The 27446-nt window shown below is 48.0% G+C and overlaps 1 protein-coding gene across 2 annotated transcripts in view; it reads right to left on the minus strand.

Moving 5' to 3' along the window:
• The window catches only part of STIMATE (STIM activating enhancer), a 53483-nt gene that overhangs the window by 12157 nt on the left and 13880 nt on the right, over window positions 1-27446 (minus strand). For both annotated transcript variants that reach the window (XM_076008496.1, XM_012771574.3), the window contains exons 2-3: window positions 4268-4316; window positions 1205-1300 (exon numbers count right to left, since the gene is read on the minus strand). In XM_076008496.1, the coding sequence (XP_075864611.1) occupies window positions 1205-1300; window positions 4268-4316 (145 nt within the window). The remainder of the gene's footprint in view (window positions 1-1204; window positions 1301-4267; window positions 4317-27446) is intronic.

The raw sequence follows: 27446 nt of genomic DNA on the forward strand, positions 1-27446 counted from the left end.
GAGGCACTGTGCAGCCAGCCTCCTACCCCCAGCCGGCCCGCCACGTGCACAGCGCGCTCTAGGGCAGAGCAGCATGGAAATCAGCGTGAAGAGGGAGGGGACAGCATTTCTCCCGCCTGCCCTTCCTCTGTAAAATCACAAGGGGTCACTCTCAGACCAGACATGGCAGGAAGAGCAACAGCTTCCAAGGCAATTTCTCCTCTGGCTCGAAGTTACACTGCTCTCAAACACTTAATTGGTGTCGAGAGCTTCTTGCACCTGAGTTCTTGCACCTGAGGCCCATCCTGAAAATGAGAACAAGGACACCTGAGGTATATATATGCCTTGCGTTCATTCACTCCCCAAATATTTACTGAGCCTGCTGAGTGCCACACCCTGGCAATAAAGAAAGAAAGTCCTGTGCTCAGTACTTAAAACAGGTGAGACTGGCAGACAGCAGAGCACCACGTGGTGCTGGAGCCAGACTGGGGTGGGGGCCCATCACCCCTGAAGTTACACAGAACCTCTCTGTGCTTCAGCTCCCCAGCAGTAAGATGGGGAGAATCGAAGTATCTGTAATATACAGCGGGCTGCTACGAGGATGAAGAGAGGCAGGAGATGAGGCTGGGATGAGGTGCGAGCCTCCTGTGCCACTCCGTCTGCTAAGAGCAGAACTGTTCAGCAGTGCTGTCAGCAAGGAGGACAGCATATGGTGACCAGACTAAGGCTGCAGACAGATCGCTCTGGGGCTGTGTGGAAGGCACAGTGCAGTGGAAAGGCAGAAGAACCCCTGTTCTCTAGGTTAAAGAAGTCAAGAATGGTCAACAACAGTTCTGACCCTGAGTGGCTGACACCAAAGAGAAGCCCCATGTGTCCTGGTTCCAGCAGAAACACACCACACCTGCAGGGTGTTATCTTTCCTTGCCAGGGGCTGCTTGGAAACTGGGAGACATAAAGGCAATAGAAAATCAAAGGACAGAATTTGGATTGATCAGCAGAAAGTCAATTCATGGGTCATATGTCACCATAAAGCCCTGTGAGCCAACTGACAGCTGTGTGTGAGCTCAGTAACAGCATGCACAGGGTGGCCTCTCAGAGGAACACAGAAGAGAAAGGGAAGCACCCTCTCCCCACGCTAGAGGGAGGACCAGCAGTGAAAGCGAGGCCAGCCTACATTTTGAATGCAGGGGTGAGTGATGTTTGTACTCAAATACGAACCACTTACAGTGAACAAGGGTCCTCTTCAGTGAGATCTGCTAGGTATACATTTGCAAAGTGGATGAACAGCATTCCTATGGCTTGTTTGGAAGTGTCTAAAAACCTGTACAAAATAGAACCAGCACTTGTTATCTGCCTAACAGGAGGGTACTATGCATTTTGGGGAAAATGAGATATCTGAAACAGGAAAAAAGTTGCCAGGGAGACCCCAACTTTCCAATTACTAGTCATCTCTTCCTGAGGCCTTCAGTACTAACTCAGGCCTGGCAATTCAGCCACCTTTCAAAACTTTCAGTAACACTGTCTTCGAAATCCCAAAAAGGCCATTTGCTTTCATTTATTTGGAGACAGAGTCACTCCTGGCTAGAGTACATTGGTGTCATCATAGATCAGAGCAATCTCAAACTCCTGGGCTCAAGCAATCCTCCTGCCTCAGCCTCCTGAGTAGCTGGGACTACAGGTTTGCACCTAACTTTTCTACTTTCTGGTAGAGACGAGTTCTTACTCTTGTTCAGGCTGATCTCAAACTCTTGGCCTCAAGCAATCCTCCTGCCTCGGCCTCCCAGAGTGCTAGGATTACAGGCATGAGCCACCTTGCCCACCCAGGCCACTATTAATCATATTTAAAATACTTGTTTTTAATTTTTCATTTTGTAACTTCAAAATAAAATGCAAGACTACAGCTTTGTGATGAAGCCGAAGGTGCCCCCTATTTTAAAGAGCCCCCATTTGACTTCACTCACAATGGGCTAAATTATTTGCAGGATTAATAAGACTTGTACAAATCCAGCACTAGTGGTGGATCCCTAAACAAATTTCAGCTGCTGCCATTTAAACAATGGGCTAGATCAGGAGCATGCAAACTTTTCCTGAAAAGGGCCAGAATAAATATTTTAGGTTTTGTGGGCCATATGTTTTCTGTCTCAACTGCCTGACCCTGCCATTGGAGCTGGAGCATGAAAGCGGCCACACATACCACTATTCCAGTAACACAGACTGGCCTGCAGCTATAGTGCGGGCTAGGTGACAGGTGTTTCAAAAAAGAGAAAACAAGGGTGTTAAACATGGGACACCATGTCACGCCATCCATATTGCAGGAGCATGGTGGTGACAGTGTGTGTCTTCAGACTCTTTTCTGCCACACTCATGTCTGACGTGGCCATTCACGTCTGTGGCCAAGGCACCTCTTGATTGTGGCCGCCTCTGTTGGCCTCTCAGTTGGACATCAGCCCCAGGGTCTCAGGACTGGAACCAACTCTGGAAATTATCCAGACCAACCCTATAACCAAGGCTGGACAATCATTCCCTAAACTCACGAGAGAGGAGTAGCTACTAAAGGACAATGTGTGTAAGACACAGAGAGCCCCAAATCTAGGTCTTCACCAATTCCCTCCCCAGAGCTGAGGTGGGAGGAGTCACACATTCTAAAGTTAAATACCTACACTTAAGAGAAACCAATTGGGAAAAATAAGAATTAGCAACATTCGACAGTAATGCATTTAAGAACAAGCAAGAATATGCTTAAATTTTTATGAAGTGATCTTTTATCACTGAAGTTTATTGAAGTTTTCTTTGAAAGACAAAGGGATATTTTGTTAGGGCAGATGCCAGCCCAAAAAGGCACCTTCCTGTGGACACTGTGCTTTCCTGAAGAGCTATTTCATTCCAGGTGATTTATTTTCTTGGAGTTTTACCTTTAGAACCTATACCCGAAGCTTTACCACCATTTTACAAAGGAGAAACTGCCACTGCAGGACCATCCTATGTGAAATAAATACATGTTTGGTATATATCTCAAAATATATATATGAAATACATATATTTGGTCTCTGCTCTGTTTCCCGACGTGGAGCTCCTAAAACCCCTGTGATTCCTGAGTGACAAGGGTGCTAGGAATACCTTTTGTTCTAATATTTGGTCTTTGACCCCAGTTCCTGACACAGAGCACCTAAATAACCCCCCTGGAATTTCCTGGATGACAGGAGCCTTTTGTTCAAATGAGGTGAATCTTAGTGGGCTCCTGGACAGCTTCAGCAAGGGGCTAGTCACCGGAAAGACCAAGTCATGATGAGAAGCTTGGAACTTTCAGTCCACTCCCATGCTCCAGGGAGGAGAGAGAGGCCAGAGACAGAGTTAATAATCAATCACGCCCACGTGATGATGCCTCCATAAAAGTCCCTCAACTACAGGGCTCAGGGAGCTTTTGAGCTGGTGAACACATCCACACACTGGGACCCCAAATCCTACACCTGGGACCTTTCCAGACCTCGGCCTTTGTACCTCTTCATCTAGCTGCTCATCTGTCACCTTTGTAACAAACTGGCAAATGTAAACAAAGGTTTCCCTGAGTGGGGGAAATGGCTTCCCCTAAGCCATTCTAGCAAATTACTGAACCTGAGGGGGGCTGTTGGAACCCCTAACTTTGGAGCCAAGTTGGACAGAAGTGTGGACTGCAACTGGCATCTGAAGTTGGGGGCAGCTTGTGGGACTGAGCCCTTAACCTGTGGGGTCTGTACTAAATTCAGGCAGTATCAGAACTGAATTAGATTATGGGACACCCAGGTGCTATCTGGAGAGAGAGAAAATTGGTTGGTGCAGGGAAAAAAAAAATCCCATACATCTGGTATGAGAAGTGCTGTGAATAGAGAAATAGTTTTCCTTTATCCTAGGACCAAGAAAGACTAGTTTTAGGGAGAGGAGTATTTTCATGGCATGGCTGACTGATCTCCAAATTTAGATTGCTTTCTGCTTACACACACAGACTACAGAATCCAAGAATTCAAACCTGATCTAACAACAGGCAGATGCAGATGCAGGAGCCTGCAGCAGAGACTGTTTCTATTATCTTCTATCTTTCAACAGTGGAAGCAGAGTGATCATAAAATAAAGGTAGGGACCAAAGTTACCTGAAGAAAAAGAAGTGCTTTATATTATCCATAATTCTCAATGATTAACTCAACTAAGGGATCCCAGACACTGACGTTACGCATCATTTCTCATATTCCATCCCCTCCCCCCCCCCAAAACCCCAACATTGTCAAAAGCATCCTCAGAATGCTGAGATACATACCATATCCTCCATGGACGTCTTTCATGCTTTGGTTCTCTGAAGCGTTTGACTGAAAGATAAGACAGACAGCAGTGGCTTTCCGAAGCAGCAACATAAAGTAAATAACATATAACAACTGGGCTATCAGTCTCCCCATGGTCTCCGTAACCAAGTTAAGGTACTTTCTCTTTCAACATGTGACAATACACAATAAGCCCACCAAGGCCTGTACTGCTGATGACAGTACAGACTCTTCAGAAGGGGACACTCGGGAAGAATGACTCCTCACAGCCTGTGACAGGGTCCACTCAGATAAGGACTGGTAACAGCAAGGCGGAATGTAGCTGCTTCTAACTTCAGGATTTGTTCTATCCAAGGATAAATCCATCCAGACACCCAAATGTTTACTGAGTGCCTACTCCAAGCCAGGCACTAAGGACATAATGGCAAAGCCAGTTGTCTAGCACCTAGGGGGACAGACACATAACCACACAGCGTGACAAGTGCTAGAGAAGAGGGAGGTCTGAGGCAGAACGACGGCACAGGGAAGGATGGCCACCACCACCTGCCTGGAGGAGGGCAGCAGTCAGGACAGTCTCCCTGCTGGGAGAAGGTCAAGCCAGGCCCTGAAGGCTGGCAAACAGACCATGACCATGACGGGGGTGGGGCACAGGGCGGGGCGGGGTGAAGACACATTCTGGGAGGAGTAAACACCACAACCTCCCTAACAGGTACAGGGAAGTAGCAGGGCAGAGTGTTTGGCATAATTCAATTTGGCTTCAACACAGCAGGTAAGCCTCGTTACCTGGGGGAACCTTCTGAGGGAAAGGCAGGTAACAGGGTGACAAATTGAACAGGGGCCACATGAGGGAGGGGATGAAATGCTGGGCCAAGGAGAATGGAATGAATCCTGTAGCAAAGAAAAAGCCAGGGAAGAGTTCTAAGCAGAGTCAAAGACATGTTGAACTGTTTTGTAGAAAGGCAGCTCTGTTAATTGGGCAGATGACGGATTTCTGGGGGTGGACAGGACCGAGAAAGGACACTGGCTATGGCCACTAGGTAGCGGGGCTCCCGTGGTGGAAGAGTCAGCAGGAACGGGGCGCTCATTCAGCAACAGCCTGATCCACCTCAGAAGGCCGAGGGCTCACCGGGTTGACACCTGTGCCTTGGGTCTGCAGACACAAAAAGGATTTGAACAAGAGGACATACAAAGTCCCGAAGCTACACATCCTCCACTGAGGGCTTGCACAATGATTCTGTCGACTAAAATGAGCACTGGGAGTGCTGCCTGTAGGATATTTTCCCACACAACCGTGCTGAGAAAGAAACAGCAACAAGCCCACAGAGGATGCCTCGTTACTACTGGTAGCAGCAAGCACCAACTTCTGGTGGAGTTCCGAGCTGCCAATGAGGGTGCAGGTGGAGAAGGGAGACAGGGAGGGAGGAAATGGTACCCAAAGCAATAAACCTCACTCTGAATAAATACAGGCATCCTGCACTTTGCAAAGCAAGGGCTGCCTCTACAAAGAACTGAAATAACAAGTCTGGTATTTAGGGAAACATGTTGAGAGAGAGAGAGACCAAAAAGCAGGTAGAATTGTAAGAAGGTCTGTCATTTCATCCACATGTTGCAGATCCAAGATCTCGACAATGCCAAAGAATCTAGAGTTGAGGCCAAGAGGTTCTGCTCCCCTGAATAGCTCTCAAAGGCCAAGAGGCTCCTTCCCAGGAGCCTGTCAAGTTCCCTTGGGGCTGGAGGCTCAGGAGGGAGACATGAAGGAAACTGGGGCAGGACAAAACCATCTGAAGGGAAAGCCTCCAGTCGGGGCCAGAGCCACTTCATGCTCCTTTGTTCTTCTGCCTCAGGGAATCTGTCCCCAGCAGTATGAAAGAAAAGACATTAAACATATCCTGAGGACCTCATTCCTAGGAGATACATGCCAAAGTAATAGACTACCTGCAATTTTCAAGTGGTTTAGGGATATTATAATGATATACGGCAAATATATTATAAATGATATAATTATGTCTATTATGTTATAATTATATATGCTATATAACATATATATGTTATAATTATATTAATATGATATACATTAAGAGAGAGAGAAGCAAATGTGGTATTATGGACTGAACTGTGTCATCCCCCAAATTCATATGTTGAAGTCCTAACCCCCAGTACCTCAGAATGTCACTGTATTTGAAGATAGGCAGGGCCTTTAAAGAAGTAATTAAGGCTAAATGAGGTAGTATTCGGCCCTAATCCCTAATCTAATACTACAGGTATCCTTTTTTTTAATCCATTTTCTAAAGGGCTTTATTTTATTCAGAAACACTTGTCTTTTTTAAAAAATATTTTTTATTTCAGGAAAATATGAGAGTACAAACATTTTGGTTACATTTTATATCTTGCCTCTCCCTAGCAAGGGTTAGAGGTATGCCCCTCCCCTCCACAATCCTCACTGCATCCCTCAGTTGTGAGTCTACCCCCCCCCCCCAATTCCTGGAGCCCACCACCACCACGTGAGTGGAAATTAGGGAGTCTGGGCACAGCGACTCACGCCTGTAATCCTAACATTCTGGGAGGCCGAGGCGGGAGGATCGCTTAAGGTCAGGAGTTCAAAACCAGCCTGAGCAAGAGTGAGACCCCATCTCTACTAAATAGAAAGAAATTAATTGGTCAACTAAAAATATATAGAAAAAATTAGCCAGGCATGGTGGCACATGCCTGTAGTCCCAGCTACTCGGGAGGCTGAGGCAGGAAGATTGCTTGAGCCCAGGAGTTTGAGGTTGCTGTGAGCTAGGCTGACGCCACGGCACTTACTCTAGCCTGGGCAACAGAGTGAGACTCTGTCTCAAAAACAACAACAAAAAAAACTAAAACAGAAAAGACACACCTGTCTCAGAGACTGGAGCTAATGTAGCAGAATGGACGCGGAGGACCAGGATGACCTGCAGCCAGGCTTTGGGCGGGGAAGGGAGAATGTGTGCAGGCTGCCTGGTGCCCGGGGCAGCCACACGCAGGAGCACCTCTGCAGAACTCAGAATGATTCCGACTCTTCTGGACAGCAGAAGCATGGCTCCCGTCTTCTTCCTCTCCCTCCATCTCCTCTCCCTCCCCTTCCCTACAATATTCCAGAGCAAAAAATTCTTTGTTTTTTTTTTTTAAAGGAAGAAGACACATTAAGAGAGCTTCTATAGATCTAATTTGGTAAGGGGAAAAACCCAGAAAAATTCATCTGTCCATCCCATCGTGTTATCGAGCGGCCTATGGTGCACTGAGCCCTGTTCTGTTCCGCACAAGAACGCCCTGTCTTCTTCGCACTCCAGCGCGGGGAGGAGTAACAAACAGTGGCAGCAGCAGCAAGGGTGAGAGCAGAGGCTGGGAGTAAGGGAGCCTGGAAGTCTGAGGAAGCCGCGGGCAGGTGGAGGGCGAGGGAGGGAGGTGCAGGCTCTGCCTTGGCCTGTGCGTGGTGGCCGTGCTCCGGCTGCTGTGCTGGGAGCAGCTCAGGGACGATGCGGAACAGGGAGCAGACCATGGTAACCCAGGGCCGGACGCGGGCGGCTGGCCAGGCAGTGGCAGCAGGGGAGGGAGGGCAGGCTCTGGCCGTGGGCATCTGCTGACAGAGTGGGCGTGGGCTGTGAGAGAAAGAAGGCCAGGGCTGACCCCGTTCCACTGCACTGTAGGTTCTGAGTTGTGCGGTTGCTTGCAAGGAAGACACGAGGCTTCCCTGCAGGTAACAAGTGCAGGGATGGCGAGCCAGGTACCCCACCCCACAGGGACAAGCGCTCCCTGCAGGGGCCTGGCAGCTGCCCCTTCAGAAGCCAGCCACGAGGAGGCTCACAGAGGCTCAGGCAGAGCTCCCAGTAACGGACCTTTCTTCATCAGTGGTGCTTCTGCAGGATGGAGAGAACCCCCTCAGAGGGAGACGGAGGCCACCGCAAAGTGCAATCCACCCTTTCTAACCCCAAATCCACCCTCCCTGTCCACGCCCCACCCCCCACCCCGCCCAGGCCTCTGCAGCATCTCCCCTCTCCTGGGGCTCTGTCTGCATCTGCTCTCTCTACTCCTGGGGCTGAGCCACCCCCTCCTGCTCTCTGACATGCATATAACCCCCGGGTCTGCCAGCTGCAACCTAACCTGCTCAACCCTAGGAGAATCCCCCAACCCTGCCCTCCTTCCCTGGCTGTCCTCCCAACACTCTCAGGGCTCCTCTGTGGCTCTCTTCCACCTCATGATCCTGTCCTCCCTCCACAGCCTCCTCTTCTTCCTCCTAACGTTTAGGGACAAGTTTCCCTCTCAGGGTGCTTCGATGCCGAGGGCCTGCCAGCCTCCACCCCAGCCCTGGCCTCCTAGTGATGCTGCAACCACAGGCTGCCCGGCCTGCTGGCCCTGCTAGTCCTGCTGGCCTCGCCATTTCCTCATGGAACAGAGGTATCCTCACCTCCGGGGCTCCTTACTCTCCTCCCACTCAACCGTCAACCTCTCCTGCCAGTTCTTCAATTTAAGAGTCTTCTGGATATGCCCTTCTCCATTTCTACCACCAAACTAGTCCTGGCCTTCACGATTTCCTTCCTGTGCCAGCGAGACTGCCTCCTAACAGGCTTCCCTGCTCCTGGTCTCTTCTGCACCTTCCCACACAGCCCAGCTGCACTGAGCACGTCCCCTGTGCTGGGGACACAGCTGTGGACAACACAGACAGTCCCTGCTCTCAGGGAGCTTTTGGTCTAATTACGCCGCACACCCTCTAACTTGCCTAAAACACAGCTCCCATCTTTTCCAACCATAGCCATGTTTGAATTAAAATACAACTTTTGGAAAGGTGACTATATGGAGTATGTAAAATTCTTTACATTCTTTACTAAGAACGAGTACATTCTTTTAGTAGTATTTGTATGGTATATCTTTTTCAATCTCTCTTTTTTCAACTCCATATGTAAAGCGGGTCTATCATAAGCAGCATATAGGTGAGTTTCGCCCCCAAAATCTAGTTGCCAACTGTAGTAGTCGAATGGTGGTGCCCAAAAAGATATATCCAAGTCCTAACCCCCAATACCTGCAAATGTGACCTTATTTGGGAAAAAAGTCTTTGCAGATATAATTAAGTTAAAGATCTTGAGGAAAGATCATTCTGGACTAACCAGGTGGACCCGAAATCTAATTACGAGTACCCTTACGAGAGACAGGAGAGCAGAAGACACAGAGAAGAGAGGGCCTGAGAGACAGAGGCAGGGACTGGAGTGATGCAGCCACAAGCCAAGGAATCCCTACAGCCTGAGGAGCTGGAAGTGGCAAGCAGGGGTCCCCACTCCCTGCCCCTGAGGCCGCTGGAGGGAGCATGGCTGGGGGCACATTTTGACTCTGGACTTGAGGCCTCCCGAACCGTGAGATAATAAATTTCTGTTAAGTCAAGAAGTTTGTGATCATTTGTTATGGCATCTCCACTAAACTAACAAAGATTTTTGTTCTCTTTTTCTTAAAACAAAACAAAACAAAACCTCAAAGAATATAAAACATACTCAGTGTAAAGCCCCCTTCCATCTGAAATCCCCAGGCCCTCTGTTTGCCTTCTCAGGGCCAACCACTGCCCCCACCGTACACACCCCCCAAGGACAGGCAAGGCCAGCATGGAGATGCACAAACTGTCTCTTTAAAGAGGGAGACAATGGTCGCATGGTCTACAGACTCCAACCTGAAACCCCCCTGCCTGCCCCTGGGAGGATGTTTCCCCTGCCGTACACGTGGCTCTACCTCTTCCATTAGGCTGCATGGCATCTCACAGTGTACCCATGTAATCTCTTAATTCACTCTACGAACACTGCTGCCACAAATGTCCCTGCCATGTGCTGTCTCTGCCTGTGTGGGCACATATCTGAGGGGTAAATTCCTACAAGTGCATCAAAAGTTGGCTGGGCTCAGTGGTGCATGCCTGTGGTTCCAGCTACTCAGGAGGCTGAAGCAGGAGGATTGCTTGAGCCCAGGAGTTGGAGGCTGCAGTGAGCTATGATCACACCACTATACTCCAGCCTGGGTGACAGAGCGAGACTCTCTCTAACAAAAATAAAAATAAAATGTAATCCTAAAGCAGGAAGGTAATCACAGACCTCACAGTGGCCACTTTAGCTCCTAATGTTTCAAAAAGAGACAACAGAAGATTCTCTGGATCACTCTGCCTCCCAGATGGCAGGAAATCACGGGCACAGGCTCTCTGCTGAGACCTCAGAATGTGAGCAGGTTTCCCAACTCTTGGGATCTGGGAGCTCTGGAGGCCATGAGCATGCAGAAGTCTGCACACTTCTTATTTATCCCTGGGGGAAATAAATACTCCCTTTCCAATGACCTGGAGCCACAAAAAGACCATAGTTTTGCAGCCGTCTGCTGAGTGTGGAATGGTGCTGATAGAACTACGCCCCGATGGCTTCATTTCTCAAGCTGCACCAAGGACCAGTGCCCGTACAACACAGGCTAATGTTGCGAGTGACAGACTCTAAGCCAGGACAAATGGTAAGCAGTCCTACCTCCAGCTGAATGTTAGGGCCAGCTGGGGACCAATTCATAAGCCAGGCAGTGAGGACTCCGAGTCAGAGTGTTGTCCCTGAACGTCCAACCCCCTCAGCGTAAAGGGTGTGGGAACGGGGAGGGAAGGAGTGATCTGTCTGGGATCACACTGGCGGTCAGCAGAGGAGTTGGAATAAAGCCACGTCACCGGAGCTAGGACTCTTTCTCTAACCAGCACTGGCTGGGCCCGTGACTTCGAGCCATGCTTTGTTGGCCCTAGGAGCCCAGGACCCCTCTCCACAAGCGTCTCCAACGCTTCCAAAGGGCAGAAACTGCTGGGAGGCGAGCAAACCCATCCTTGCTGAGGGAACCAGGAATCAAGGAAAAATCTAGAGGTATTTCTACACCTTTCCTAAATTATAAAAAAACATTCCAACAGCCAAGCCCCATCCCAAACCTCCTCAGCAGTGCTAAAACCCCAGCGGTACCCAGGGACAAAGTCCCCGGAAGTAGATCGCTGGTTGCCTCCCGAATCCACTCTCCCTCTTCCTTGCTAAGAGAACTCCCGCAGTCCAGCTGAAAGGCAGGCTTCCCACCTCTCCCGCAGCTGCGTGTGCCCGGAAGCTTTGCATTTAGGCTGGGCCACTTTCAAGGAGAGATGGAGGTCCAGGTGACTCTTATGGCAAGGAACTAAGTGCAGTCAAGTTGGAGGTGGCTTGAAACCTAGCTCCAGGTTTATAAAAAATGTTATGATTCTAAGCCAGTCACTTTTCTGAGTCAAAGTTTCCTCAGTGGTCCACTGAATGGCAACAATGTGGGGAGAAAAGCAGGCAGCTGCCATCACTACTGTCACATTTATTAGGTACTTATTACAGGCACTTCCCATCACTACTTCTAATCCTATGACAACCCTGCACCCCATTTTACTGATAAAGTCAAGGGGCCTGCCCAAGGCCAAAGATGGCACCACCAGGACGTGCATCTAAGTCCAGCTGGATCCAAAGCCCACATTGCCTGCCACCCTGACGATTACAACACAAAGCTGAATGTGACCATCCAGTGAGAAAGCAAGAGGCATAAACGTAAGACAACAGTGTTTCTGGTAGGGACATCCCTCAAGGTTCAGAAAGGGTGCTGGTCTGGAGCTCAGGAGACTCACTTCCCTCCCATAGGGTTTCCCAACTCCAGTCCTCTTCCTTGAGTCCACCCTGACCTGGAGCGGAGCGAATGGAACTTAAAACCCTCCTGTGCCCATCCCGCCTCCGCTTGCTTCCTCAGGGAACACAATGCACACTTTGTAAGTTGGCAACAAGGGCCCCCATGGCCTGGCATCTCCTACCTTGGTGCTATCACGCATATTGTCCCCTTAGCTTAGGAGGGGCCCCACATTTCTTTTCCTGTATAACTCTTAGGCATCTTCCTTTATTCCCTTGCAACTGAGCTAAGTGTCCCTCCCTCCCTCCCTCAGGCTCCCCAAGTCTTCCGTGCACACCTGTTGACTGACACTTCACATGCACTGCTAAGTATCTGTCTGCTCTCACCGGACAATCAGGCAAGGAGGCAGACAGGAACCTTGTCTGGTTCACGTCTACGCCCTCAGCGCCCAGCCTGGTGGCTGGGATGCAGCAGATACCTAACTAGCAGAGCCGAGCGAGCGGGGCAGGACGTGCTGGCGCTCCGCACAAGCCAAAGGAGGCAGCGCTTGGTGTCTGCGTGTGTGAGCTCTGTGTGCAGAACCTTGCTTCAGAACCTACTGTGGGACAAGGGAGCATTGCTTAGCCTCTCTGGGCCACAATTATTCTCTGAAAAATGGAAATTATAGTACACACCTCATAGGAGCAGTAATAAAACAATGCAGAGTACCAGAACCGTGCTTTGTACTTGGTAAGCATGTGCTAGCGAGACGTGGCAGTGGCATTACTGCTAGAGGAAGACTAGGTCCTCAAGCACAAAGCCCAACTGCAGAAAACAAGAAAGCACACATCTGCTTCCAATTTGTGGATCCAGGGTCTCCTAAATTTCCTTTTTTATTTTAAATTATATGAATCATTGTAATAAGTTTGGAAACCAGAGGAAGAGAAAAGTTATCTGAAATGTCATCATCTGAATACAACCCAAATCACTGGTTGTGATATCACTGCGGTTCTGGTTCCAAATCTCCTTTTAGCTGCGCAGACCAAACAGACTGAACCGATATCAAGCTATGGTCTCTGTTCAAGGTCGTGGCCTCCATCTGCCCCTAAGGCTGGCCACCAGGAGAACTCTCCGCATGCTGGTGCTCTGAGAGGTGAGCACATAAGAGAGGTGACAGAGACAACCTGGGTGAGAGAAACAGAAAGTCATCAGGTTCTCAAGCTCCAGGCTGCCACTCTCTGCCCGGAACAAGGGCCCCAGTGACCATGCAAAGTGGACGTGTGGGCCACGCCACGCACGCGTGGCGGCAGAGGCAGGCACTCCTCAGGCTGCACAGCTCGGCAGGGGCATGGGAGGTGCCCAGGAAACACTGAAGGTCTGACAGGAAGGACATCGCATGCCACAAAGTCAAGTTGGGGACGCTATAGGATTCCTTCTGTGATCAGAGTGAGGAAAAAACTAGAAGTGACACATCGCCCATTCAGTGAGTGGGTGAGACACCCTGCCATCATGCTTCCGCACAATAGGAACAGCAGGCTGGTGCCACCATCCACGTGAACTGGCTGACCCGGCACCCACAGGAGATGCCGAGGTCAGGACTCGGCCAAGAAGCTCCCTCCACGGGGCACTGTGGATCTTTCAGCAACCATGAACCCTCTCACCAGAACAACTGGTGGGAGGCCAGGAGGTGCCTGAGGAGACCTCAGCTCATTCTCGACACTGCCACGGGGCTGCTTCCCAGGCTTCTCGCTGGACCTGTCCACTCAGGACAGTGCCTCAGGCCCTGGGTCTTTCCCAGTCCCCAAGGAACCTTCACACCTAACCACCTACCCATCCTGCTCCCTGCCCGTGACATGAGGAAGCAATTCAATCAACTATTGCCACCACCCGTCATATAGGATAGTGATTCATGACAGCTTCACATGCTCAAAAACAAGACATTTCAATGCTGGAATTTCAGATACCAAAAAAAGGGTGATGGAAAAGCTATCTTTGAAGAGAGACCTTTTAAACAACCCTCAGGAATTACATCCCGTGGATGAATGTCCACATGCCTGTCCAGTTGTGAATGCCACACGACTCCCGTCTCCTGCAGTGTGCTGGCTGCGTCCAGACTTGCTCGCGACAGTCAACAAGGGGACTGCAGAAGCTGCAGTGCTGAGCCAACGCAAGCCAGCACAGGGCTCTGGCTTCAAACCCACCCCCCAGCCCGACCCACTAGCCTTTCCCTGGGCAGGGACAGCAGAGGGACAGCTTCACATGCCACCTCCATCACTCTTTTCCACAAAAGGGCCCACTCAGAGCCACACTCCGTTTTAGGTAATAAGATGGGACTACTGTTTGCCCATCCAGCCTCCACATAGTTGTCGGCGGGGTGTCCCTAAAATACAAATAAAATCATGTCACCTCCACTCCACTTAAATCTCCCATGATACATAAATTTGTCAAAAGCCAAACTTTACACTTAAGATCTATGCAAATGGTCTTAAATGATCATTATGTAAATGATACTTCTGTAAAATTAAAACACACAAACAAAAAGCCCTCCCATGCCTTTCCACAGCAGGCAGAAAAACATGCGGGCTCCTCCTCTGGCCGAGGTCCCATGAGGTCCCATGTGGCGCAGGACCCGCCTGCTCCTCCCACCCCAGCCCCTCCTCCTTCCAGCCACACGGCCCTGGCCTTCCCTCAGTGTGAGGCAAAGCCCCAGCCCCATCCCGCCTCTGCGGCACCTTGTGAAGTGCTGACTCCTCCTTTCACTCCTGTGTCAGCTCTCAGGCCACCTCATCTACAGGTGTGCATGTCCCACCTTGCCTCATCCCTTGATTTCATTTCTCCGTTTTCTTCACAGCACGAATCTTAGAAATTCTCACGTTTTCTTACTACTATCTTCTCCCCACTAGAAAGTAAGTTCTGTAAGACCAGGAACTTCTCTTCTGTTTACCCCTGTATTCCTAGCATCTTCAGGGAGCCTGGCTAAGAACAGGTATCTAAACAATACCTGTTGAACAAAGGAATTCATGCCATCTGTCACTTAAGCCATATTTATTGAGTAGTATCCAGGTATTTATTTTTAATTCAACAAATTCCATGAATTTTCATGATACATTCTCCCAGAAGCACAGTTTGCAAGTTGTGAGTCCTGTGACAGGACTAAAACTGGTTTGGTTTTGGACAAAGTAAGCTGCCAGCAAAACTGTCAGAGGACAACTACCCCAAACTTTTCTTCCTCACAATTAATGGCAAGGCAGGAAGAACCAGCCAGTCAAGGTTTCCCTCACCATATCTGGCCTTAAAAGCAAGAACCAGATAATCTGGGTTTGTAACCAGTGTAAGTGCTCATAACATCTTCTGGTAAGGATTTGACTTTTTCTGGACCAGAAGCAGCCCAGGTTCTAAGTTAGCTAGCTTAAATCCTACATCATAGACGTTTGGCCAAAGGTTGAGAGAAATGACGACCAAAAAAAAGCTAAACTGTCTTGCAAGAAAATATGCTTCATTCTCCGAACACAGGCCTCCTTGGAGCCACTGCACCTGGGGAGCAGGGCTGCGGTGCCATCTGCCAAGGGTACCGATCGCAGAGGGAGTAAGGGGCATCACCACCGAGCACGTGTTCCACAGGGTTCTGATAGGAAGAAATACGAATGGCTGATAAACACACGAGAAGATAACCAACCTTAATAATATTGATTTTAAAAATGCAAATTAATAATTACTTTCACTCAGATTAGCAAAGATTAAACCATTTGGTGAGGGTATTAGGTAACAGGTACTCTTAAACTGTTGATAGAAAAGTTGAACAAATGCTTGGCTTGGCAAATGTGGGGAAGTAGATTTGTGATCCTGGTCCCCAGAACACCCAGGTAAAAGGGGGCATTAAATTGGTGTCAGGGTGGCCTCAGTGAATGGAGCCTTCTGGAAACCAGGTGCCCTGGAGGCAGAGATATTAAACATGCTGCTCTGTGAGCCCTGGGAGACGTGGAGGGGGACGGATGAGGCTTCCAGGATGCCGAGTCTGACCTAAGATCCAAGAGGAGCTGGAGGAGACCTGTACTTGCTCTATACCGATGGAAGCCCCACGTGCAATCAGGCTGTCCTGGAAGGACTCTATCCTGTGAGCCAGTGTCCCAGGCAGCTGGGGAGCCCACAGAGATATGCTGCATCTGCTCCTGCTCTGTGTCACCACTGTGCCGTGAGCCTGTATTCCATAGACAAATTGAGGCATTTCATCTAATCTCACAGAGCAGTGATCCCCAACCTTTTTGGCACCAGGGACTAGTTTCATGGAAGATAATTTTTCCGTGGATGTGGGGGTGGGGGTGGGGGGTGGGGGCAGGGCTCAGGTGGTGATGTGAGGATGGAGAGCGGCTGCAAATACAGATGAAGCTTCCCTCGCTCACCCTCTGCTCACCTCCTGCCGTACGGCCCAGTTCCTAACAGGCCATGGACTGGTACCGATCCATGGCCCAGGCATTGGGGACCACAGTTACAGAGGACAAAGATGTGTGTGCGCGTGTAGCAGTGTGCACGTGTGTGTGTTCACCATCAATGCACAGATCAACATGAAAAGCTGCATCAGGTATTTTGGCAATATCTATTATAATTTTAAATGTTTATACACTGTGAGACCCAGAAATTCCACTTCTAAGATTTTCTTTTTTAGTTACATTCACACAAATGCACACGACTGCATAAGAGTATTCACTGGGGCACTGTAAGAATGGAAGACTTAAAAACGACTTAAATGTCCACTGATAGGGAAGGTACTAATCATATGTTGTCATACAATGGAAGTCAGCTGTTAAAAAGGTAGAGACAGTATACTTGCAATGGGTAAATTTTATGGTACATAAATTATACCTCAAAAAGCTGTTTAATAGATCTGCACTGAAATGGAAAAATGCATGTTATGTCAAATGGGGGGGAAAGAGCAACTCACCAAAACAGTAAATGTGTAGTGTGAACCTATTTTTATACATATAAATATAGAAATTTAGAGGCATACACAGGAGTGGGGGCAAAAAAGAAAAAAAGAAAAAGGAATACAGGCATATACAATAAACTGTTGACCATGGTTACAGGTCTCTAGGGGATGGAATTACAATGAACTTTCACTTTTTATGCTATGTGTTTTCATAATGTTTTTAAATTTAATTTAATTTTATATTATTAAGTTTTCCTTCTCTTATTTCTTTTTTTATTTTTTATTTTTAAAATAGAGATGGGGTCTCGTTCTTGCTCAGGCCGGTCTCGAACTCCTGAGCTCAAGCAATCTTCCCACCTAGGCTCCTAGAGTGCTAGGATTACAGGTGTGAGCCACCGCGCCCAGGCTCATAATATTTTAGTTATTTATAGTAAATATATATTACTTTTATAGTACATATAACGGTCTCTGCTGCTAAAAACAATAATTAAAAAATGACTAAATTATATTTTGCACCTTAGGTAATTAATAGACTTCCTCAAACCCAACTCATTTAGAAAATTTCCCTCTGAGAGAAAAGCTACCAGCAGGTAGAACTCACTAGAGATGGGGAGCGTGTCACTTCAGCTGGCTCTGAGTCCACGTCCAGGAGCCTTAGGGTCATTGCTATCTGCTGTTCCTGGTGGACACAGGCCCGGTGCTCCTGTCCACCAGGCCAGGGGCTCCCTTCATCCTCCATGCCAACAGGCATAGCATGAAGTGTTCACTGCATATGTTTCTACTTTTTAGCATTCCCTAGTTTCAGTGCCTTTTAAAATTAATTAACCAACAATTCCAATTGCGTTAGATAAGAGGCCCTTGACTATAAAAAATTTTCTTTATTAAGACAACTGACCTTCACCACAACCTCACGGCTAGTCAAGTCTTAGAAAAAGGCACGGCGCTGAGCCTGCACTCTCAGAGCCAGCATGTGCGACCTGCCCAGCCCCACCACACGCTGACCCTCCACTCAGGCAGCGCACAGCGCACATTTGTCTCTCTGCCTCCGATGGCCAGAGGAGACACCACAGGCCCCACACACAGTGAGGGGAGTTGCAAATCGCAGGTTAGAGTTCTATCCCTATAACCCAAGGCTCCGACACGATTCAGGCTGCTTAGGGTGGTCCAAACCTGGCAGAGAACAGAGCATGTAACAGGTACAGGGAGGGGCACTTGTGATGCTGTTTCCACTCCTCCAGCCTAGAAGGAAAGGGTGAGGCTCTTGGGGTCCACTTGCCAAGAGGTAAACCCAAGAGCAAAAGGACTGGACATAAAGCTGCCAACTGATTTAACTGGGTCGCTCAACTGTAAGAATTTCACTAGGGTAAAACCCCCAACGTAGCATATTTCATTCATAAAGATGACTCCACCTGCCCTCTTGCCATCTGGAGGTCATACATTTTAAATGCCATTGCTTGGCAGGGGCGTGGAAGGGCCACCGTCCCTCACGCAGCAGCCCTCGTGAGCACTGAGGGGTTCTGCGAGCAGCCGGCTCACTTGGGGAAGCAGCGTGAACGTGGCTGGCAAGGACAGGCCCAGCCCCAACATGGGCCCAGCAGCATCCTGTTCACCTCCAAAGACAAACAGCCTCCTCTACCACCTAACCCAATATGCATTAAACTGAGTTCCACGTGGATTTCTTTTTTTTTTTGAGTCAGCGTCTCACTTTGTTGCCTGGACTAGAGTGCCGGGGCGTCAGCCTAGCTCACAGCAACCTCAAACTCCTAGACTCAAGCGATCCTCCTGCCTCAGCCTCCCAAGTAGCTGGGACTACAGGCATGTGCCACCATGCCCAGCTAATTTTTTCTATATATTTTTAGTTGGCCGATTAATTTCTTTCTATTTTTAGAAAAATAGAGACAGGGTCTTTCTTGCTCTTGCTCAGGTTGGTTTCGAACTCCTGACCTTGAGCAATCCTCCCGCCTTGGCCTTCCAGAGTGCTAGCCACGTGGATTTCTGAGATAGCCTCATCAGATATCAACATCAGTAATACTGATGGCTCTGGGCATTCAAGGTAAATTAACTCAATCATGCTTCACTTAATCCTAGGATGTGGATAGAATCATCCTAATTTTCAGATGACGAAACTGATGCTCAGAGCAGTTAGGGAACTTGCTGAGGTCTACAGGCAGCAAGTGGCAGAGTCAGGGCCAGAACCCAGGCCACTGCTGACCCTCATGCCCCACTGAATAGCCAGGCACCAACACTGGGACCAACTGGAGCCTGGCCTTTTGATACCAAATGCACAGCTTGTGAAACTCAGACCTCTGCGTGCAATCCAGACAGCATTATCAAAAGTCAGGAACTGCCTCTGAAGGAGAATTAGCTTAGAAAACTGAAATCAACAGTTGACCCTTGAACAACACGGTCTGAACTGCACAGGTCCACTTCTATGGATTTTCTCCTGCCTCTGCCGCCACTGAGAGAGCAAGACCAATCGCCCTCTTCCTCCTCCTCAGCCTACTCCATGTGAAAACAAGGATGAAGATGTTTATGATGATCCACTTTCACTTAATGAATAGTATTGTCTCTTCCTCATGATTTTCTTAATAACATTTCTTTTTGTTAGCTTACTTTAATATAAGAATACAGTATGTAACACATATAGCATATAAAATATGTTATTATTTATGTTATCAGTAAGGCTTCCAGTCAACACTAGGCTATTAGTAGTTATGTTTTGGGAGAGTCAAAATTTATGCATGAATTTTCAGCCGTATGGGGGTAGGATGGGTGAGGAATCAACTGTAGATGAAGAAACAATGCGAGAATGTTATTCTACGCTGATGGTGGTTAATGTGTGTGTAATACATGCCTGGTCCAAAATGTCAAGGCTTGTGTTAAGAAGTCAACTCAAGTCTTTTTTTTTTGAGACAGTCTCACTCTGTTACCTGGGCTAGAGTGCCGTGGCATCAGTCTAGCTCACAGCAACCTTAAACTCCTGGGCTCAAGTGATCCTCCTGCCTCAGCCTCCCGAGTAGCTGGGACTACAGCATGTGCCACCATGCCTGGTTAATTTTTTCTATATATTTTTAGTTTTCCAGCTAATTTCTTTCTGTTTTTAGTAAAAATGAGGTCTCACTCTTGCTCAGGCTGGTCTGGAACTCCTGAGCTCAAACGATCCTCCCACCTCGGCCTCCCAGAGTGCTAGGATTACAGGAGTGAGCCACTGCGCCTGGCCCAACTCAAGTCTTAATGCAGGTTAAAACTGAGAACATTAGCCCACTGAAGTTCACTGGAACAGGGCAGAGGCCACTCTGGCTGAGGCTGTAACAGGTCTCCTCTGACAAGCCCTGCCTGTGGTTGCTATTGCAACTACCCTCAGCACAGCTCAGGCTCTTGGGCAACCCTTCATATACTTCTGCAGACAGCCTGAAGCTGGGAGTGGGGAGGAGGAGGATAGCCCATGCTTCCCAAGAGCGTGTAACATCCCTCCACTGTCAGCACGTGCGTTAGCCCACTCTCGCAGGCGGCTGCCCCTCCAGCCTCTGTGTCTCTGGGCTCTCACAGCCAAGTGGTACGTTAGGAAGGTTGGTTCACAGCTGGGAAGAGTTCCCTTTCTCATGCCGTAGTTTAGAAAAAAGTCCCTGGACAAACCATTAATAACAAGCATAAATAAATGTGTGCTGTGGCAGGGGCCACATGACTTGGTGCTGGAGGGGAAAGAGCGGAGGCCTGGGAGGCAGGACACGTGGGTTCTAGTCCTGGCTCAGCTTCTGACCTACTGGGAAGTCTCAGGCGAGCCATTCGATCCCTCCAGTTCCACCTGTACATGCAGTCTTATATTAAGTTATCTGTATTATTCCAATTCTAATAACTGATGACATGGTGTGAACTGTTCTGCTGTGGAAGCCAGTCAGCCAAGGTGGGCCTCAGTGAGCTAACACTCAGCACCTACTGTGCACCAGGCAGTGCTACTCACCGTATCTTGTTTAATTCTCACGACCCATCAAGACAGGCAATCATCTCCCACATCTGGAGGGCAAGAAACAATCTCGGAGGGATAAAGTCACACAGCACTGGAAAAACCACCATAATGTGGCATGGTGGTCATAAGAGGCCAGGGCTCGAATTCAGGCAGTTTGATGCCACAGCCCATGCAGGTGACCACCTCCAGTCCCTGGTCTAAGAGCAGTCCCTTTGAGTGACAAGCACTACTCTATCTGGTTGTCTGAAGAGCCTATTTAAATGCATTTATGTCCTAACAGCATCGAACGGAAACATCTCCACTGTTTTCCCAAGGGCATGCACCTTGAGAGATTGGCCAAGAGAGATTGGCTTATTATGAAGCTATGTAAACAAGTCAAGGGCAAGGCCAAGTTCAGAGGACCAGCTCCCCAGAGCTTCAGAAGGCCACATGGATGGAGTGGGTGGGACTGCCAATAGCATGGTGGGCGATCAGTCTTCAGAGTGGCTCCCACCACTATGCAAGTGAGGAGATGTAGCAAGAGCACCCCCTGGCTTTGTGAGGGTACTCATACATTTACCCAAGCAAAAAAACTCTCCCTCTGGGAACACTGGACTTTACCTGAGAATTTTATTGAGGGAAGTGAATTAGTAAGCACCCTTGGCAAAACAATTAATGGAAGACCAGCTCTTCTCTTGACACCAGAGTTATTCAATTACATATAAGACCTTTGCCCTAGCTTCTCAGCCCAGTGAAGTTGGCACCCAGAGTATTCTCTTTTCAAACAATACAAGTTGTGTAACCAACCAGAATCTGAACAGAAGAGAGCAACAGAGTTCATTTCCTGAGGTCCCAGGCCTGGGAGTCAGGCAGCAGGACAACAGAGAGCAGCCAAGGAAGCCTTAACTACAACAACCCGAGCCCAGGAGGCTTCGAACCTTAGGTGAGTAACTCATGACCCACTATGAGCTCAAATATTGGCAGCCCTCTTTGGCTGGCAGTGGGAATCCCATCCAGAGTGGTCTGATGGGCACTTCAGGCACCCTGGGGTTCTTCAAATAGGTATTTTTACCTCTTCTCCACTTAGGAGGAGCAGGCAGACTGGGAGGGAGGAAGAAGTGATACATGAAAAGCCTGGGCTGGGTGCGCGGTGGCTCACGCCTATAATCTTAGCACTCTGGGAGGCCGAGGCAGGAGGATGGCTCAAGGTTAGGAGTTCGAGACCAGCCTGAGCAAGAGCAAGACCTCGTCTCTACTAAAAATAGAAAGAAATTAATTGGTCAACTAAAAATATACAGAAAAAATTAGCCAGGCATGGTGGTGCATGCCTGTAGTTCCCGCTACTCGGGAGGCCGAGGCAGGAGGATCGCTTGAGCCCAGGAGTTTGAGGTTGCTGTGAGCTAGGCTAACACCACGGCACTGTAGCCTGGGCAACAGAGTAAGACTCTGTCTCAAAAAAAGGAAAAAAAAAAGAAAAAGAAAAAGAAAAAAGAGAAGCCTGTATTACCAGTACAGGGAGAAATTCAATTAAAACCAAGACTGAGGACTGGAGCAAAAGCTGCCTGAGGGAAGGCAAGGTCTCAGTCAAATTAGGATTCCTAAACTCTCAAAAGCTCAATTTGAGGCTGGGCGCGGTGGCTCAGGCCTGTAATCTAGCTCTCTGGGAGGCCGAGGCGGGCGGATTGCTCGAGGTCAGGATTTCGAAACCAGCCTGTGCAAGAGCGAGACCCCGTCTCTACTATAAATAGAAAGAAATTAATTGGCCAACTAATATATATATACAAAAAATTAGCCGGGCATGGTGGCGCATGCCTGTAGTCCCAGCTACTTGGGAGGCTGAGGCAGGAGGATTGCTTGAGCCAGGAGTTTGAGGTTGCTGTGAGCTAGGCTGACGCCATGGCACTCACTCTAGCCTGGGCAACAAAGTGAGACTCTGTCTCAAAAAAAAAAAAAAAAAAAAAGCTCAATTTGTTCATCTGTCTACTTGAGTCTTCAAATTTTCTTTCCAAGAAGGCACTGGAAAAACTACCATCATGTGGCCTGGTGGTGATGCAAGGCATTATCAAATTAAGTTTTTCTGCATTCCTTAGCCTATCATGCAGAATAGAGAGTGAGTGGGCAGACAGCTTGCTTACAGAAGAGGTCTCAGAAGAGGCCCGTCTCCCAGACCCTTTCCTTGAGTGCTACAAGCCCCAGCTCCATGGGGTGAGGGGAAGCCACTGGGCATCTGTGGCACTCAAGAGCTTGGAGGAGGGGCTTGCTAGGTGATGTTTTTGGAGTTGACTCACAGCCCTTTCTTCCTTGGTTCCAGTCTTCCTAAAAGTTTAGAATGGACATAACTCCAGAGAATCAGCATGTCCTGGCCCTACTAGTTCTTATTTAAAACAAGCATGCCTATTCTGAATGTTCTGGCTCCTTCTCAGAAAGGCCAGGCACAATCCAGGACAGTCTGGGACGAAGGGAGTCTTAAGGCCAGGTGGGGCCCCTCCAACCTGTCCTCAGACTCTCCCACCAGGCCACAGTGCCAGTGGGTGTGCATCAACCAGACAGGAGTCCCGGTCAGCATGCAGCCTTTGGACTTGCTCTTCAACCAAGCTATCTGCAGGAGACCGAGCTAAGCATCTTACCACACTTGATGCTATGCAAGAGGAGCCAGATGTGGGTGGGCAAGGGCAGAACCAAAGAAAGTAGAATTAAAACTCTGTCAAGAAATGACCACACGATCTGCTTTAAGAATCAGGAGAGTGCTGACTGTGTCTTAGCAGTCTAGGGGCAGGGGAAGAGCAGGTGGCTGAGGAACCCACTGGGACTGCTTACAGAGGAGAACAAAGACTCTGTCAAGCCCCATTAGCAGGTCCTCCCCCCTAGCATTTGAGAGAGAGCTCCTGGGGCTGCTGGTACCTTTGAAAGGGGGGAGGGGAGGAAGACCCATCCCCTGCCTCCTTATAAAGAAAGCCCTGAAACAAAGCCATGCAACTGAGAAGACAAGGCACCACACACAGAATGAGCAGGCTCCAGTTCAATTAGCCTGTTGGACTCCCACATGCAATTTAAAGGCTCGTTATACAGCAAAAATAGTCTGAAATGCATCTTTGCTCAACAATCCAGTGAGGACTGTAAGAGTCTGAACTTCTTACCAGTTAAAATACAAGCAGTGAACAATCAGGTAGGCTTGCTAAAGGCAAAGCAAACATAAGAACATGACAAACTGCCTCTGTGAGCCTCTTAAGAGTGAAGAAGGAGCCGACTCCCACCCTGGATGCGATGCGTGCTGGTGTCTCTGAGCCTGACTACCTTTATGGTCTCAGGAGGGACAGTAACACTGCAGCACATGCCCCACATTCTGGCTCACCAAGATGAAATGTAGTTGAAAAGCTCTCACTTTTCTACCCACTAGGTAGATAAACCTGAATGAATCTTTGCCCACTCAGCATACGAGCCTAGAACAGTCACTGACTCAAGAGATCGGTCTTTCTAAGTAGACTGCAGACTCCTGGAGAAGGAGGATCAAGTCTCCTAACTTCTCTCACACTTGGCCTTGCTGTATTATTTAGGTCATTAAATATGAAATGTCCAATTTTGAATCAATAGTTTAGTTTATTATATCTCAAACAAGATACAAAGTACAATTAATCACAGTATGTGCCTAAACTATTGACAGTTTTGCCATCTTTTTTTTTTTTTTTGAGACAGAGTCTCACTTTGTTGCCCAGGCTAGAGTGAGTGCCGTGGCGTCAGCCTAGCTCACAGCAACCTCAAACTCCTGGGCTCAAGCAATCCTCCTGCCTCAGCCTCCCAAGTAGCTGGGACTACAGGCATGCGCCACTATGCCTGGCTAATTTTTTCCATATATATTAGTTAGCCAATTAATTTCTTTCTATTTATAGTAGAGACGGGGTCTCGCTCTTGCTCAGGCTGGTTTCGAACTCCTTACCTCGAGCAACCTGCCTGCCTCGGCCTCCTAGAGTGCTAGGATTACAGGCGTGAGCCACTGCGCCCAGCCAGTTTTGCCATCTTAAGGTAGCTTGTTTATGCCAATAGCGAAGAAGCCTGGAGAGCAAGTAGCGATGAAATCATGAAAAGTGTTTTCCACAGCTTATTGAGAATTGAATATCTTTCCTTGCAAGAAGTGGTCCAAAGCCTCAGAGACGTGGTAGTCAGTTGGTGCAAGGTCTGGTGAATACAGTGGACGACGGAGAGTCTTCCAAGTCCAGCTTCTGTAGTTTGAACAGTGTTGTTTTTTGTGACATGGTCTTATAAGAGGATTGGCCTGTCTCTATTGATCAATCTTGGCTGCTTAAACACAAGCATCCTCATCATTTTGTCCAACTGGTTGCAGTAGACATCTGCTATAATCGACTGACCAGGTTTCATGAAGCTGTGGTGGATAATATCAGTGCTGGACCACTAAGCAGACACCATTAGCTTTTTTTGATGAATATTCAGTTTTGGACTGTGTTTTGGCACTTCATCTTTATCCAACCATTGTGCCAAATACTTGGCAATTGTCAAAAAATCCATTTTTCATCACACATAACAGTATGGTGTAGAAATGGTTCACCTTTATGTTGTGACAGCAAAGAAAGGCAAACTTTGAGACAATTTTTCTTCTGATGCTCATTTAACTCATGTGGTGCTTACCCATCTATCCAGCTTCTTTACCTTGCTCATTTGTTTCAAATGGTCCAATACTGTTGGATAGTAATGTCAAACCTTGCTGCTAATTCACAAGTAGGTTGAGATGGATTCGCTTCCACTACAGCTTTCAGCTCATCATTATCTACCTTGGTCTCGGGTTGCCCATGTGGCTCATTTTCAAGATTAAAATCATCAGAATGGAACTTCTCAAACCATCGAGGCATTGTGTGTTCATTAGCCACATCCTTCCCAAACACTCTGTTGACATTTTGAGCTGTCTGTGCTGCATTGGTTCCACGATGGAATACATATTGAAAAACAATACAATTTTTTACTTAACCATGTTTTAAAAAAAATTGCTCTAAAAATGTAATCACAAGCCCATACGTGTGTTTGAAAGACTGAGGATGTACCTTCACAAAAATGAAACAAGAAGCATCAAAGTGAAATGTCAGAGATATCAACTGTCAAACTTAGCATTTAAGGAAATCAGACATTCCATACTTAATAACCTAATAGTTTTGTGCCACTGTGTCACAAATTACTCCAAAACTTAGCAGGCTAAAACAACAAACTTATCAACTGTGTTGTTCCGACTCACGGTCTCTTGTAAGGCTGCAGTCAAGCTGTCAGCCGGGCTGCATGAGCTGAAGCCTTGACTTGGGCTGGAGGATCCACTGCTGAGAAGACTCACACCCTTGGCTGTGGGTTGGGGTCCTCAGCTCCTCACCATGGGGTCTCTCCACAGGCCTGCTCAAGTGTCCTCAAGACATGGCAGCTGGTTTTCTCCAGAGCAAGTGATCCAACAGGAAGCAAGACAGCACCCCAAGACGGAAGGCACAGTCTTTTTATGTTTTTAATAACCTAATTTCATCCCATATATCATCACTTCTGACTTGTTCTACTTCACACAGACTAACAGTACAAGGGCGCAAACACAGGAGTGGGGATCGCTAGGGCCCATCACGGAGACTGGCTGCCACAGGTGCCATTCTAAGGTCTCAGGAAACTGCCACTGAACATAGAGCAGGTGCATCTTTCAAGGGGGACTTGAAGCTGCTGCTCGGCTTTCAATTCAGTCTTGGCTAACTCTCATGCTCATTGCTGACCTACTTGGCCAACAGCCCTCCGAGGCAGGAAAAAAGAACACAGCACTAGAAGTAGTCACCAGTGCTTCTGTCCACCCCTAAAGGACATTCGCCTTCCCCTAATCTACGTCAACTAAGAAGGTGTCTTAAGCACCTTTTCTTGTTAACCCAAATAAAACAAGGGCAGCTTGGCCCCAAATGGTGCCATGGAGGTGTATGAAGAAGGGCTCGGGACCTGGCATTTACAGCCTGCCACAGCAGCACAGGGGGAGCATGGGGAAAGGACCATAAACCGGAGGCACTGAGATCACATGATTTCTCAGCACAAGCCTGAACGTCCCCTGCACTGCTTTTTGTGATTGTGGTGGCAGCAGTTGTTAATGCAGGAAAGCGACTCAGTTTCTCCAAAACTTACATAATTTGCTATATAATCACACTTAACTCTTGAGAGCATAACTAAAGATGTCAAAACTTATAAAGGGGCCCAGGAGCTGAGTCCAAATGGCCATTATAAGGACTGGAGCCACTCTCTTTGGCCAAGGAAGGATCAAAGTGCCTTCATTCATTTTGTAAATCTGCCTTCACTTATAAAACATGTTTCTCACTGGATATAGAATCCTAGGCTGACAGGCTTTTACCTCCAATGTTTTAAAGATGTTGTTCCACTGTCTTCTGACTTGAATAATTTGACAAAATGTATTAGTTCTTATGTTTATTTCCCTGAATATAATGTCTTTTTTCCCCTCTGGTTGCTTTTACAATTTTCTTTTTATCACTGTTTTACAAAAATTTGATTATGAGGTGGCTTATTGTGATTTTCTTTGTGTTTTTATCATGCACAGAGCTCATTACATTTCTTGAATCTGTGAGTTTATAGTTTTCATCAATTTTGGAAAATGTTCAGTCATTATTTCTTCAAATACTTTTTTGCCTTTTCCTCTCCTGCTTCCTCTGGAAATCCAATTACATGT

Source organism: Microcebus murinus, chromosome 1 (genome assembly GCF_040939455.1).
Source record: "Microcebus murinus isolate Inina chromosome 1, M.murinus_Inina_mat1.0, whole genome shotgun sequence".
NCBI classification, from domain to species: domain Eukaryota; kingdom Metazoa; phylum Chordata; class Mammalia; order Primates; family Cheirogaleidae; genus Microcebus; species Microcebus murinus.